The 16,281-nt window shown below is 29.2% G+C and overlaps 3 protein-coding genes across 15 annotated transcripts in view; 2 read left to right on the top strand and 1 right to left on the bottom strand.

Annotated features, from left to right (window-relative positions):
• ATP8B (ATPase phospholipid transporting 8B) overlaps positions 1–6,696 on the top strand; it is a 73,928-nt gene extending 67,232 nt beyond the window's left edge. For all 12 annotated transcript variants that reach the window (XM_033350357.2, XM_033350356.2, XM_033350365.2 and 9 more), the window contains 3 exons: positions 200–425; positions 511–746; positions 828–6,696. In XM_033350357.2, coding sequence (XP_033206248.1) covers positions 200–425; positions 511–746; positions 828–1,244 — 879 coding nt within the window. In that variant the 3' untranslated portion in view covers positions 1,245–6,696. The remainder of the gene's footprint in view (positions 1–199; positions 426–510; positions 747–827) is intronic.
• A 92-nt stretch (positions 6,697–6,788) lies between these two features.
• Cdk7 (Cyclin-dependent kinase 7) lies at positions 6,789–8,572 on the bottom strand. The gene is made up of 5 exons (XM_033350372.2): positions 8,341–8,572; positions 8,218–8,277; positions 8,027–8,135; positions 7,507–7,952; positions 6,789–7,430 (listed from the first exon to the last, which is right to left on the bottom strand). The coding sequence occupies exons 1-5, from the start codon at positions 8,392–8,394 to the stop codon at positions 7,083–7,085; spliced, it is 1,017 nt and encodes a 338-aa protein (XP_033206263.1). The 5' UTR covers positions 8,395–8,572; the 3' UTR covers positions 6,789–7,082.
• Positions 8,573–10,815: 2,243 nt separating this feature from the next.
• Positions 10,816–16,152, top strand: LOC117166177 (pancreatic triacylglycerol lipase). 2 transcript variants are annotated; one of them, XR_013060157.1, is made up of 7 exons: positions 10,816–11,009; positions 11,257–11,359; positions 12,724–12,872; positions 13,967–14,212; positions 14,837–15,043; positions 15,120–15,304; positions 15,774–16,152. XR_013060157.1 is itself a non-coding variant. In XM_033349941.2 (7 exons), exons 1-7 carry the CDS (start codon positions 10,964–10,966, stop codon positions 15,829–15,831), a joined length of 966 nt encoding a protein of 321 aa, XP_033205832.1. In that variant the 5' UTR covers positions 10,821–10,963; the 3' UTR covers positions 15,832–16,152. The 2 variants fall into 2 exon arrangements, 1 of the variants encoding a protein (XP_033205832.1); XM_033349941.2 differs by having other exon boundaries at positions 10,821–11,009; positions 15,148–15,304.
• The last annotated feature ends 129 nt before the right edge of the window (positions 16,153–16,281 follow it).

Below are 16,281 nucleotides of genomic sequence, written 5' to 3'. Positions count from 1 at the left end.
TATTTTATAGTTCTAAAATGATGAGACTAAGGCGAATGTGATTCGCAAAATTCCTTTGTTGAGCAACTAGTTCCAAAGTCGAGTATTGGGGAATTGAACAAATTTTTAATTTATTCTGATTTTCAAACATTTATAAAATGGAAATTTGGTTGAAGGATAACTTTTTGATACATTCTTACAAATATTTATTTGTTTGCAGACTGTATTTGATCCTATGTATATTTCTGTCTACAACCTCTTTTATACGTCATTACCTGTAATGGCAGTCGGTATATTTGATCAAGATGTTAATGATAAAAATAGTTTAATGTACCCAAAACTTTATGCACCCGGATTACAAAATTTACTTTTTAATAAAAAGGAATTTTGCTGGAGTGCTATACATGGATTTTTTGCTAGCTGTGTATTATTTTTAGTTCCATATGGTAAGTATAAATAATGTATGCACCCTTTTGCTATGTTTTGAAATTAAAACATTTCAATTAAGATTATGATTGAATGTATCTTTAGGAACGTATAAGGATGGAGTATCACCAAAGGGCTATGTACTTTCTGATCATATGTTACTAGGAAGTGTTGTAGCTACTATATTAGTCATAGTCGTGACTGTCCAAATAGCCCTTGATACATCATATTGGACAATTGTTAATCATATTATGGTTTGGGGCTCGCTCATTTGGTATTTTATTTTAGATTATTTCTATAACTTTGTCATAGGTGGTAGTTATGTTGGCAGTCTTACAATGGTATGTTATTTGTATTAAATATTTGTTGTATTAAATATTTTAATAATAATGATATATTAATACTTGGGTACATGATTTTAGGCAATGTCGGAAGCGACATTTTGGTTCACGGCAGTCATTTCGTGTATCATATTAGTAATACCTGTACTGTCATGGAGATTCTTCTTCATAGATGTAAGACCAACATTGTCTGACAGAGTTAGACTTAAGCAGAGATTGGCACAACTTCGCTCTCGTCAAAGTCAAGATATACTTCGTACACCATCTACAAGACGAACACGACGATCTCTTCGTTCAGGATACGCTTTCGCGCATCAAGAAGGTTTCGGCAAACTCATTACATCTGGCAAAATTATGCGAAAATTACCGAATGGTGCAGATTTTAAGTTCGCCATGCCGTTTACGAACAATACCAACAAACAAGTCAGTGTTGCCACTACGTCACCAAAGGACAATGCATCCAAAAATTCGCACACATTGGATACCATTAATCTATAATTTGGACATTATATTGTAAGTCTTTTTACCATCTATTAAATTTCGGATGAATGATTTGTGAAGCCGTAGCAACATTAATATACACAAAAATTAACATTCTTTTGCAAATTAATTTTTTATTTCAACATCAATCGAATTTTTTAAATACTATATTACATCATGATGTTTCATTATATTTGCATTATGTTTTTGTTACATGTAAGACACAAAAATTATATGTACTTGTATGGATTGCAATAACTAAAAATATCTGCTAACTTATTAGATTCAACCTTTCTGTATCAATGCTTCAAAAATTTAAGTAATCGAATTTCATATGACAATAAAGCATTAATTGTTTGCATAAGAAAGTTTACATACTAGTATCTACTAAAAAATACTATTTCTTTTTTCACCAGAAACTATTGTTAGTTAAAGATTATTTTAATATAATGCATTTTTTATATGATCAATAATTATTCTAGACTCTTAAGAAAAATTTTATACTGCAGATAGATTAATTATATTTTTAAATATATATTTGTTAATTTTACTACTTATATATTTTTTTATATATGTATATAGTTCCTCAACAGCAAAACTTTAGAATGATTTTTCTCAAATCAAAATGAAATTAAGTAGCAACTAGTTTATAAATCTGATCATTTTTGTACGTGTAAAAATTATATTTTAAATAAGTTACTTCAATCTGATACATGAGGTTTATGTTATAAAGAGTCTAGAATAAAAAGGATCTCAAATTCAAAGAATTCTTCGAGCCATTGACAATGACTTCTGAAAAATTCTCAAATAGTACACATAAAGAGAAATGCACAGGCTGATTTATGATTATACATTTTTTGCTTATTATGTGAAAAAAGAAAAAGGAGTCAAATTTCTTGAAAGCCATTGTATGATAGGAACTGCTATTATCTACTTGCTGTCTATATTAATTGTTTAGCCATTCATTGAAATTAATCAATTTACTATTATTTGCTAATTTGTTACTGTGAATAGAAATGTTGATTTAACAAAGTCATGATAATGACAAATCAACATCATCCAGCACGTTTATATTTGAAATATTTTTAAAGATATACTTCAAAATCTAACGTAATCACAAGAATATAGAATTCTTGTAAAAATGGAGATGTTCTTCTAAACATAAACAAAATATTTTTTATTTAAAAATTAACATCAAAATACAACGCAATAATAAGATAAATTATGATTTGTATGATCATGACACTCCCTGTGTACATACGTGTAAAGGTGTCAAAGTCATGTAATATCCCTACTTGTATTATATACTGTCCTAGTATGAACATAAAACATGTTTACACAATACATGTAATATGTTAAGGATTATAGTTATGATAATAATTGCCTTTATAAAATATGAATACACAAGAAACAATTAAAATTACTATATCATAACAGTGACTGTAAATATTTTAAAAAGAGATATATATATTTATATATATATAGTATATATATTATTTATATATATATTATAGATATATATTATATATATTATATATATATATATTATATTAAATGTTAAGTATACATTTTTTAAAAGAAAGTAATATATAGGTAGATCAATTTAAAAAAAATATGAAAATAGTAGCTATATTATATTATACTATCGCGGATAATGTTTGCCTTGGACTGACTACTGAATATATATATATGATATAATAAAGTAAAAAACAGTAGTAGCAATGAAATATGTATTTCTACTTTTAATATTAATATGAATTCTAGGGAGATATAGTCTGTATTGGGAAAGTGTGTTCCACAAAGAATTTTTTTATTTAAACAGATAAATAGGAATTTATTGCTTTCAAACATTGTGCCTAATCAAGAAGCTACACAGAGTGTTTCACATTGCAATGGTATTTTGTTCATTTACGTTTATGTAAGACGGCGTATGTTATATGTGTAACTAGATTCTTCTCTTTATGAATTATATGTTAATAGTACCAAATTATTTAATTACTGTCTTTGTATAAATTCCACTTGTATTGTATTACGTACCGATCCAAAGTTATTAATTGAGGGAAAGAAAACGTTTAATTCAAGAGACTGTTGCGTTTCTATCTTCTGCTTTTAGAAGTAAACATAACATATATATGTAACGCAGGAATGTCATAAAACGGGAAAGTAAAAAGTTTCAATGAATTGATATATCTTAATGTCAAGAACTCAATACGTAACTTTAAATGTATCAAGTATTCTTCACTATAACGATATTTCCGTTTACTTTGAAATTGAAAGTTATGTGTTTTTAAAGCGACAAGTATCAATCATGATGTGAGGTATTGATTACGTTTTTTTATAATTAATGTCAGACTTTCAATAATACGAATGGACTGAAAAATAATTTTACAAATATTTATAAAGCAAAATTGTGAAATTATCTTCAATATTGAAAACAAAATGACCTTATTGAATAACGCAGTAAACTGTTTGTGTTAGGGAAATTATAAACATGTTCTTCTTTATACCCAAGGAAAGATCATAGTTACCTAGAAAATGCACCGCCTATATTTCTTGTCTAAACTCATTTATATGTATGTACATTTATTTTGTAATACTTTGTGCTAAGTAGTATTTGGAGATGTGATATTATTATTACGGACAGTTATATTGTAATGTATGTATTACTTATTTTAAAATCCCTAAAAGGGTATAATTTCATTTTCATTTGCAAAGAACATCCTTGTCCTAAAATCTGTGAATACTTCGATTTTTAAATAATATGAAATTACATTGTGATTTAAAAAAATATATTATTTTTATATTAAGAAAATTTTATATGCTATGTTCTACATACGTTTAAATGCTGCTGCTATAAAATGTATACATTACTTTCGTCTACTTTTAATTTAACGTATTGGAAAATTTATTAAACTTATATATATATATATATTTTAATATTATTTAAAAATCTTGGTATACATTGACTTAATGTATAAAAGTAAGAAATTAAGAAAAATAAGCATTATAAAGTAGTCATAACATGTTGTTGGTTGCATAAGTTGTTATATATGTTACTTTAAATACTGAATCAAATGTCTAGAAACAAAGTGCAAGAGCAAATTGTCTGCTGCATGTGCTCTATAGACTGCGCATCGATTACTGCTTAAAACTATTTGCTTAGGACATAGTATAATTTAAAGAAGAAAGCAATTGTACTTATATCATGTACAATTGTTTAATCTTCATTACATTTCATGTCCGATAAATAATCTTTTACTACAGTTTTTCAAGTACGTGTTCGTGGGATGCTAACACAAGACAATAATATATTTAACAACAGTAATTAAAGAGATATGAAAATATTACATATAATCAATAATATCTTTATTCCCTTTGGATGTTTATTAGTTTAAATTAATTATATACATATATTATTTCTATTTGTTTAATAGTCGAAGGAATTTTATTATTTCATTTGATGTTTTGATACTATGTCCTATGTACTATTTCTAATATATTCTACTTTTATGTATGAAACAATGCATCCTATATAAAATTTAAGCCCTACTGAAATGAAGAAAGTTATACACGCACGTTACATATGTAGGGCCATGCAGGAGGGCATATGAAAAAAAACTAATGATATCGAATACAATGTTCCTTACAAAATGCACGCAGGATAGAAAATTAGTATGTATGTGTCTATCACATTATTATACGACATTGAAAGCGGTGGTGACTTTAAATGAATTAACTTATCGAACAAAATATTGATCAATCAATTGAAATTAATTTTTCTGCAATCTCTAGAGTTGTTGCGCTCAAACATATATTCAGTTACATGTTAATGGTTCGTCACAAATAATAAGGGATAGTTTTAATTTTGTATTTTCGACAAATGTATTAATACAAGGACGATTTACTTTTTGTAAATCGTGTTAAACAGTGTTTTCTGTTTTTATACTATACTCTGTATAATATCAATTTTGTAAATTTAAACATTGCTTTAAGTATATACATCATGTACAGCAAAATCTCATTGTTAAGTGTATTATTTTTTATGTGTAAATAACTCGCATAAGAGGAGAAATTTGTGTTGTAAAAAATGAGTAATATCTAAGATCTAAAAACTATCTCTGTAGAAGTTTTGTTTCTTTTCCATGAAATTGTATTAATACTATTTCTTCTTTTATTTACTTTCAAAAATATCCTTGCGTTTTTATGTTATGATCTAAATTGAAAATGACAATGATAACAATTTCCATGCTTTTTCACTACCTGGAGTTTGGCAAATAATGGTATATACTCCTAAAAAAAAAATTATGCTTATTATGCATTACAGAAGGTGTTACATAGTTATTACTTATAGTTCAGTCTGAATAAGAGGGACCACAGTACCATATGTTAGAATGAATTTATTATTTGCATATTCTAAGATGTTTTAAAAGATTACTTACCTCTGAAGACATCAATATTTAATTTGAAGCACTTGTAAATCTTCTTGATGTTTCCGAGAAAATCGAATACGTTTAAACTTAATTGTAAAATCCGGGTTTAATTTTATCATTTATGTATAATATATCGCAGATGTATGCTAACAGGTGGTAATCCTCTAACACATCTTAAAATAATCACGTTTTATTTATATAGAATTCCCAGCTTTTCACCTCTATATCAGAATCTAACAAAATATGTAAAACAAATATTAAATGTTGCTTCAGTATTTAAATGCACACGTCGTCTTAATTTATGCTTTTAATGTAATTATGTGTACAATACAAGAAATTTTGTTATAGCTTTATGTAATATATTAAAATATGAAATTTATTTTATTCTTGTAACATGATTTTAATGTGAAACACTTTTTCATCAATTTCAGAGGTAGCCAACTCATGTTAATATGTGCATTAATATAAGATATGTACAATTTGTATCATTACAAAATATTACGTTTTTTGTTACCCATCAGTATTGAATAGATTTATGTATGTGTGTAATAGATACATGTATATTGAAATCATGCACGGATATTAGAAGCTGATTGAGAAGATGCAATCAGTCGTGAGCGGTACTCGTAAAAAACTACTTGCATGCTCATCACAGATGGACAATGCAAAATCATCAGATTTAGCAAAAATGATAAATGTGTCCTTTTTGTCCACAAAGCGGATATATTAAAGGAACATTATTTATACTTTATACTTTTCTTGAGAAAGGAAATAGTGGAACATCGTCAAATAGAGACAAGAGCGAGTAAATGAGAATCTGGTAATGTTTGTACTTATTGCGAAAGATGAATAATTAATCTCGCTACAGGGAAAGCTGCGAAATGCGATTACAGTTTTAATAATTTGTTATCAACGATTCACCTCTTTATGCTATCGAAATTTAATATTTCACAAGTTACAAAATTGTTCACGTATCAAACATTTCTTACTAGTTTTTAAGTTAATAAAAAGTAATGCAGCATAATGTTGTATTTTTCAAATATGTATTATTATTTCAGCCTATAACATTCCCATCCTGTTTTAATTTTGTATACATATAGGCCATATCTATTTCGAGGATATATAATGTTAATAACGTATAAAATGGATGTTTATTTGATTTTAGTTATTTACATAATAATTTTGTAAAAATATATTACTAAATTGCATATCATATATTACTGCAGTAATTCATTGTAGATGTTTAATATTATATCTCATGTTTTAAATTTACTTGTATATTATGCATTTATACAAATCAGTCTATATCTCCTTGCTTCATTTTATTGCATATTATATTGATTATTCATTGTAAAATTAGCAAGGAAACAGTAACAATGAATTTGTTCTCGTAACAATTTACAATTAAGTCTAACCGAATTTATGGTTAAAACTGTAATCTTTTTGCAAGGGAAGCACCATCCATCGATTCCAGTAGTTTTCTCTTTAAACTAGGCTTTTCCTCTGGCTGACGTTTTACAGATGTAGGAAGCGGTAATCTAGGTCCAGGAGTTGGTGCAGGCTTGTTGCTGAAGTATGGCATTTGAAGAGCTTGATCACATGTACATCTCTCCAAGGGATTTACATTTAATAGACTAGCAATTAAATCTAGGAGATCATCACCAGCAGCAGTAAATATATGTTTTAGTGGTGTACCAGGAAAAGGTTTGAATTGGATAAAATCTGGTAATTCTGTCATTCCTGGCCACGTTTCTTCAGTGGGTGTGCCTAATGTCTGAAAATTATGTATGTAAATATATGAAAATAATTGCAATTAAGAACTTTTTCAGGTTACAATAAAAAGGATATACCTGAAATATTCTAGTAAGTTGATCCAGGTCAGATTCGCCAGGTAAAAATGGTACACGTAATAACAATTCTGCTAATATACAACCAACTGCCCACATATCAATTCCAGTACCATATAATCTTGCACCATACAACAATTCAGGTGACCTATACCACCTTGTTACTACCTGATGGGTATTTATTCGGTTAGGTGAACCAAAAAATTTGGCCAAACCAAAATCACCAATTTTCAAAACACCTTCAGAGTTAACCAGTAAATTATTTGGTTTCAAATCTCTGTGCAGTATCCAATTATAATGTAAATAATCTAATCCTTGTAAAGTTTGGATCATATATGCTTTAATGTTTGCAGCTGTTAATACTATATTACTATCCTTTATTATTATCTCTAAATCTGTATCCATAAAGTCAAATACTAAGGAGACATTTGACTTGTGACCAAAAACATCTAAAATATCAATAACATGATATGAATGTTGACTACAATATAAATTCTTGTAACGTATGTATACGTTTATATACCTAATAAACCTATCACATTATCGTGTTTTAATTCTTGCAATAATTTAATTTCTCGTAATGCAGTTCTATTTATACCATCCCTAGCCTCTGCGCGACTTCCAACTTTAATCTAAAATTGTCATAAATGACATTATTGACACTTCAAGAACTAACACTTGATCAGTGTATAAAATCATTGTGAAATAACAAACCTTTTTCACAGCAACAATTTTGGACGTTTCGATATCTTTGGCTTTATAGACAGTAGCGAACTGAAATAAAATTCATAAATATATTTACAACATTAATAACGAAGTTTATAATCTTCAACTAACCTGTCCTTCTCCTAAGAAATCAATTTTCTCATATCTTCGCAATTTTTCTGTCATATTTACTAAATATAATAATATTTTTATTTTTTTCAAAAATAAATTACTTATTTAAAAATATTTTACATAATAATTTACATAATACTATCTTGTATCATTCATGAGTATATTTCGTTTAATGTGCTTCAAAATGAAACGTAAATGAAAACCTTGTGTCGTGTCCTCGTATCATCGTGTCGCTGTATTCGTCAATTTGCACGGGCTTGAACATGTCCTGGCATTTAATTGAAATATGTAATATAATTTTGGGATATTTTAATTGATATAGAAATAATAATTCTATATAGAAATTAATAATATTTAATCTTTACTAACACTTTAAAAGATCTTTCTTTTTCTAACGAATTATTTTGAAACAGAGTATGAAAAATTTAAAATATTTCTTTTTGTTTTATGCCAAAAGAAATAGATAATCTATTATTAGTGACTATCGTTTATATATCGTTTATATGTGTTTTTACATTTTTTGTCCTCCCGTGTATTCAAATTGTATGATGAGACATTAACATACATTTAACACTTAAAAGTTATCATCAAATAACGCCAATGCCATGATAAACGAAATTTCACCCCAATATAACCTTTTACTTTAGTACTCAATAAAAATCACACAAATGCAACTCAATTTCTTATTATTATCCAATATTAGATATTGTTCGCAATTATAGATAACATTGCAATGATATTAATACGCTACTATTACAACAAAATTCTTATGGAGTAAAATTTTATCCTTGATACTCTTCAAGGATACATCATTATTAAAAAACCGTATAGGATAAATTTAGAAATGTTAAATATTAAAATTTTATATGTAGTAAATATTCTTATTGTTAAGAAACTAGTATTATCATCGGCGCTGCATTGTAATCAAACTTTTCAATAGTCGGTATAATAGAGATAAAAAAAAACACTGATAAAGGAGAAATGTAATAATTGTCATGCAAGATCGTTCGACTGTTACATAGAGGAAAGGAACGATATAACCATTTACGATAGTAAAGCAGGGATAGTCGCGTTATCATAATTAAACTTTCTAAATTTAACGGCGTTCGTGGGACATCTTCCTTTAAGTTTACACATTTAATGAATGTGTTCTTTCTATATCACGTTGCCAAATGACATTAAGACATAAGAGATGTTATTGCGAAAATATTATCACACTTTTTAGTGGAGACAGACATTCAAATTACGAAATGAATAGTTTGAAGGAAATAAACAAAGTAAACATAACAGTATAGAAACTGCGTTGAAATCATCATGAAAATAAACCAAAACATTTGTTCATTCATTAATGAATGTATTCATAATCAGACTGCTGACGTTCATGCATTTGTGAGAAACTGAAATATGCATAAATGTACAGCAAAATATTAAATATATATATATATTTATTTATTAGGATATTTAGGTTACATATATTTAACTGTATTCATAAAAATATACGTAAATATGCGTAAACATCCGTAGTTTAATTACAATATACGTGTAACCTGTATTGATCTTTATGCTTGACGTCATTAACATAGCTACTTGCCAATTAACAAATAGAATTATGTTATTCGATTATTGCAATGAAATGATATAATTCAATATTCATGACTAATATACATAATTAGTTTTTTATGTATATTTTATTCAGAAAAAGTATGTAATCGTGATTTGTGATCTATATTAAATATAAAATTGTACAAGTGAAAAAATGGAAGATGTTTACTTTTTATTGGCAAATTTTTTATTTTTTATTTATCATTTATTATACTATGAACAAGTATAATAAATAATTACAATAATTGATATATCCTCAATTTAATTCCATTAGTTACTTTGTATACATTTTTTATTTATTATACTATGAACAAGTATAATAAATAATTACAATAAGTGATATATCTTCAATTTAATTCCATTAGTTACTCGTGCAAATGACAATCATACTGATACAATAATAATATAGGAATCTTTCTTGTAATTGGGTCAAGCCGGTTTACAGCTAACAAAGATTTCATTAAAACTAAATAATTTGTAATGATTTATCACATAATGTATGTGTATGTGGTATATATGTTTCAGAAGTGAAGACATTTCAAAAATTTCAAGACATTATAATTATGGAACTTAATCATGTCAAGTTTCTGCATAGAGCAAAAAAGTAAACACTTTTCCTTGTAGTCTTCTACTTTCATATCAGTTTCAAACGATGAAACACGACATATACAGTCTAACCAATATTTCACGTATAATCAAATACACACACATGTATCTAAGCGATAATCGGCACGTTTTCCCCACGAAAGAGTGCAAAAAGCGTTTCTCGAATAACGAAGTCGTAGTAGGAATTACGAAATTGAGAAGAGTTTGGAAGGCTACTTATAAGAGGTAGGGGTGAGCAACTTTCGAAACTATCCACGTTCGAGCAACTGTCGTATTAATTAAACAAATGAATATAGCTGCCGGGCTTATCGAACATCAAAGACGAGAAATCGGGAGTAGGATGAATGGTAGCCCACTGCTAAGCCGGCTACAGTAGTAATCCAGTGCAACGGCGAGCGGTATCGCGCGGAGAGACATGTCATCCGTCAAAATTCTCGTCCTTTTAGTGGTCGTTCTGTCAGGTAAACGAAGTCACGTGGATCTTTTCGTTAACGTCTACTAAAGTGAACCGAATGTTCTTCTCATTGTATCTACATTTCAATCTATTTGGAATTTATCTTCATTGCGACCTTACCGAATTTTATTCAAACTTTATGATAATCGACTTTAGTTTATAGTCTTTTTTAAGGTTAAGATGAGTCTGCGACTCTTTGGATAATGTACTTTTATATTTCGTTTTCAACAAATTTTGTTTCCTCGTGGTTCTAGCGTTCGCGCATTCACAAAACACACTGTTCAACGATGTGCAATCGGTCATCAAGTCCATGTTCAAGACCACCCGTGATCCCGCTATGTTCAATCTGTACACCAGGTATATAGAACATATAGTGTTTTTGTTTGACGATTTAAAGGAAGTTCAAATGTTATGACTGAAGTTAGCTCAGCGGACATAGTTATCTACGAGGGTATAACTCCTAGCCGTCGAAAGGAAAGAAGTTTGTTCAGTGTTAATATTCTTTAATGCTTGTTATGTCATATACAATGTCAATATGCTTTATTTCTCCTATTTTATTTATTTTGTTAGTTCTTATATAATATCTCTCCACTGTTTCGAACAAACCTATTACAGCGATTTTTTCTTTTTTGATATTTTTTCATTCTTTCGTTAAACATAATACATATTAACTTTTTCACTATAGTTTCCTCAGAATTGAAAGTTTTTTGACATACAGTATGAAGACAGCTTTTGCAGGTACTTAAAATAATTAATTGTGGTTTAACACATATAAGTGGAAATAAAAATGATTGTACATTATAAATATTTGTACGTTTTTAATATATGATTGTTCGATATTTAAGGACGTATACGCTCCCCATAGTTCAAGATTTAATTTTAAGATATTTTGGGAAAGAGAAGAGACGAAGCAAGGGCGAACGTGATACGTTAAAGAAAATCCGCGCTTCTCCTTGGCAACGCTCGGTTCGTGCTGCGAATTTTTCGTCCGTGCAGAGGCGAGCTTTATCGTTCGTCGTTCGTAAACGATGCATCAATTTTTTAACGATACATGCAATCAGCAAGCCGGCAAATTCTATTCTCAGCGCTGACGCTCCACTGACTATCATCGATGCGTGAATATCGTGGACGCGCCTCCTTTTCTTATTCTTTTTGCACTGCTTTGCCTTTTCTTGTTGATCGACTCGATTTAAAACCGGGAAGGAAAATTGAGGCGCCACTCGCGATGGCGGCGCCTCGAGAATTCCTCGTTCCGATTGTCAGAGATGGTTTCATAAAGACCACTCGAATCATTAACTCCATGGCAAACAAAGTGTTTTACTGAAACAAAAATCGTAAATCAACGTAAAAAAGGTATTTTGTCACTATGAATCTGAGATATCTGAGAATCTTTTTTGCTTATTAATAGAATAAATCATTTTATGTATGCTATGGTACGACAAGAATCACAAACATTTCGTTACAGACGGGGAAGAATATCGGAAAAAGATGTAAAAGAATTTCGAAAAACGTATAACATCAGTGGATTTATGTAATATTAAAAGGTTAGGAGAAATTATTAATAAAAGAACATTAAGTCAGAAATATTTGGTATTATTAGTGGTTTCAATTTTTGTAGGATAATTTGTAGAATAATAATAATAAATAGAATAATAATTTGTAGAATGTAATTTTAAAATAATTTAATTCTAAAATAATAAAAGAGCTTTCCTTTTGCAAAGAGAAAATCCGTTTGGCGAGGAGCAGCTGTTTCTAAACAACACCGAGGTTCTTTACGCATCTCACTTCAATGAAAGTCGACCAACGAAATTCATTATTCACGGATTTAGTGACACCGGAAACGAAGCCTGGGTACGAGGTTTGATAGATGGTACGTAAACACGAGCCTTTCTCGATAATTAGCAGACAGACAAGTTTTTGTCTCATAATATCGAATCATAGCTACTCGTGTTATGAATTATAATTTCGATTTAATGAAACTTTGTATTCGTAATAAAGTTAGCGTCGTTTTAAAACGAAGCGAACTAGAGGCCGAGAAAACGAGAATGAAAGAGGAAGAAGGAAAAGCGAATTCTAAGGAATTTCTAGAAATGTCGATGGTGCCGAGCCAGTGAAATTTAATTACAATCAGGGTCAATCCGTTTCGGTAAACACGGAATCGACGTCGTCAGGTTCAAGGGTCAGCACGATAACAAGTTAATTGATCACTTAACAAGTTTTTGCTTTCTCGCGTTAAGTTCCTGACGTAACTGTGAGAAATTTCGATTTAGAACTTTTTCAAAACCTCCTTAACAAATGTGTATTACCTTTTTGCCTTCATTGTCCTTGCACGGTATATTTTGTAGTCAGAAATTGTCGCAAAACAATTTTGTATCCTTCAATTATTCCAGATACGCTTATATTTCTTCTGCGTTACTTCACAAAATAATTTTATTCAATCATTTTAGTCCATCATTATCCCAACCATTGAAACAAAAGAAATCATAACATAAAATAATCATACTCCTGAAAGTATCACAAGCACGTCAACAATTAACTGCTTAATAGGTACTTTGACTTTCACGTGAATTATATTTGCAATAACACTTGCAATTCTGTAATGATTGCTAATATTTGTTTTATTTAAAACATTTGTTATAGTAATCCTAGATAACATATTTTAATTTGGATTAAATTCTATATATATGGATTATTTATTTATTGAAAATATATTTTATTAAGGTTTTAAAAGGCTTTAAAGCTTTGTGAAATATTTTTTACTCCTTAATGCTATTAATCCACAGAGTCTTAGACTCTTTTTTTGCAACACCCTATATGTAGTTGCACGCTTCTTGACATTGAACTTGCGTCAGACTTGATCCAATGTCATGATTTCAACGTTTTGACGATTTTTAATATATCATCTCTAATACCATTGACTCTAGTCGAACAAAGTTATATACGATTATGCGTGAATGATTACAGCGTATCTACTTCATGAAGATGTAAATGTGATAGTAGTCGGATGGGGAGTTTTGGCGGCCGACGTTTATCCAGTAGCGGCAAACAACACACGGAAAGTGGGCGAGTTCCTCGGAGATTTTTTAGAATTTTTGAATCGCGAGTCGAATCTTGAGTACAAGGATGTTCACATCAGTGGTCATAGCTTGGGTTCACACGTGGCAGGATACGCTGGAGCTTACTTGGATGGACGTATTGGCAGAATAACAGGTATATTTCATTAGGATGTATTCATTGTTAATCTAGAGTTTGTTAACCCTCTATAACTTCCAAATTAAGTTTAAGAAAGCCATCAAATATTTTCTAAGGAATCGCCATGGTTTTTTTTATAGTTGAAATATAGTTGAAGGTATTTTATAGTTGAAGATTTTTAACATACATGTTTCCTTTTTAATATACATATTTTTAACATGTATATTTATTTTAATATAGCTGCATCGTCATATACAATAAAAATAAATTGCCATATTTTATTGAAAATATTTTTTGTATAGCGAAGTGTTGCTGATGACTTAAAAGGATTGGACAACACTGCTCTATAGCGTCGTTCAATTTAAAAGTTACATATCCACGAATCTATATCTTTTAAATTACATTTTGCTTCATTATTATTGTACTATTGTATTTTATTACTATATCGTTATGTTTATATTAAATAATTTATTTACGATAGTTATTATTTTATATCCTTGAAATCGAAACAAGAAAGTGTAATCAATCATAATTTTTCTTTTTTTTGCAAACAAACAAAATTTCACAGTTGTAAAGGGTTAAATTTATCACACATTTATGTTATCTCTTTTTATTTTTAATATGATGTGGTATGATTCGAAGGCCTAGATCCAGCTAGTCCGTTGTTTGAAACAGTCTTCGGAATTGTCGATCCAGAATACAGATTAGATCCAACCGATGCCCAATTCGTGGACGTAATTCATACGAGCGGACCTGCCTTTGGATTTTTGGCTCCACTTGGCCACGCTGATTTTTATCCTAACAATGGGAAGTTTCCACAACCTGGTTGCTCGTTTCTACCAACTACAAGTAAACATCTTTTTTGTTTCATTAAGCTTCCAACAAAATTATTTATGAAACAGTGTATCTGACAAACTTTAATTAGAATTTAACAATCGTCGAATGTTTGTCAGCTTACTGCAGCCATTCGCGAGCTCATCAGTACATGACAGAGAGTATAGGCAGTACGGCTGGTTTTAAAGCAAGAACCTGTGAAAATTGGGAGAAATACATAGAAGGACGTTGCGATTATAATCCGATTGTTCTGATGGGAGAATACGCGTCCACGTCGTAAGATATTTAATTTTTTTGATTTTGTGTCATATAAAACTTGAAGAGCTCATAATAAAAACGGTCCTCGTTTATGCTTGTCTTTTTCGAAAAAATGGAAAAATATTCTAACATCTTTAATTTCTGTTCAATATTATTTGTTTCATTTCTATTCTTTTAAACGAAATATTTATCGTATTACACAATCGTTATAAATGTGTCTGTAATTATAATCCAAAGAAACTATATTTAAGTAAATCATAAAATTGTGGAATGTCGATAAAGATTACTTTGATAAAATTGAATTGAAATGTTTGATCTTCATTTAATGACAAGTCAGGGAATAGATTATTTTCACTGATTTTACCATATATGAAAAGTTAAAAAATTCGATAAGGTTCTTATTATATATCATAATTCGTTTTTGTTATAAGCTCCTCCATTATTATGCATTCAATTATCAAACTTAATTTCGTTTTAATCGTTTCAGGTTGCGAGGAAAATTTTACTTAACAACGAACGACGTACCTCCGTTCGCAATAGAATGAGCGACAATGAATATTTGGAACAACTCTACATGATGATGATCCTGTATTTGCGGCATCAAAATGATCTGTACTAGTCATTTACAAGTTACTTTATTTATGCAGCGTGCGCAATTTTATTCGAATTCTACATTTTTCTTTTTTTTTTTTTTAATTAATCGGACGAACGAAATCGAAATCGGTGGTGAACCGGTATCGTTTCATGTCGTACAACAAAAGTACAAATTATATTAATTAAAATGACACGTGTTAATGACACTTTCTCTCGTTCGCGTACTTTTGCAGAATGAAATAGAAATAAACGTTGTATTGGTTACTTTGAAATTTGTGTACTTTGTCATTCACATTATAGCAAATATTATTACAATATTCAGAAACAATAGACGGATCATGAAATGAAGGTTTACGAAGAAATATGGAGCTGTTGTATTAATAATACAAGGTAGTTGTGAT

Source organism: Bombus vancouverensis, chromosome 2, assembly GCF_051014615.1.
Source record: "Bombus vancouverensis nearcticus chromosome 2, iyBomVanc1_principal, whole genome shotgun sequence".
NCBI classification, from domain to species: Eukaryota; Metazoa; Arthropoda; class Insecta; order Hymenoptera; family Apidae; genus Bombus; species Bombus vancouverensis.
Note: the sequence above shows the minus strand (reverse complement) of the source record. Positions and strands in the feature narration are given on the sequence as shown.

Excerpts from the sequence above, each read along its gene's own strand:
- Cdk7 (XM_033350372.2), bottom strand. The coding sequence starts at position 8,394 with ATGACAGAAAAATTGCGAAGATATGAGAAAATTGATTTCTTAGGAGAA. Across the intron at positions 8,278-8,340 it reads ATTTCTTAGGAGAAGGACAG|TTCGCTACTGTCTATAAAGC; the intron begins GTTAGTTGAAGA and ends ATTTTATTTCAG. Across the intron at positions 7,953-8,026 it reads TAATGTGATAGGTTTATTAG|ATGTTTTTGGTCACAAGTCA; the intron begins GTATATAAACGT and ends TTGATATTTTAG.
- LOC117166177 (XM_033349941.2), top strand. The coding sequence starts at position 10,964 with ATGTCATCCGTCAAAATTCTCGTCCTTTTAGTGGTCGTTCTGTCAG. Across the intron at positions 12,873-13,966 it reads GGTACGAGGTTTGATAGATG|CGTATCTACTTCATGAAGAT; the intron begins GTACGTAAACAC and ends GAATGATTACAG. Across the intron at positions 15,305-15,773 it reads GGAGAATACGCGTCCACGTC|GTTGCGAGGAAAATTTTACT; the intron begins GTAAGATATTTA and ends TAATCGTTTCAG.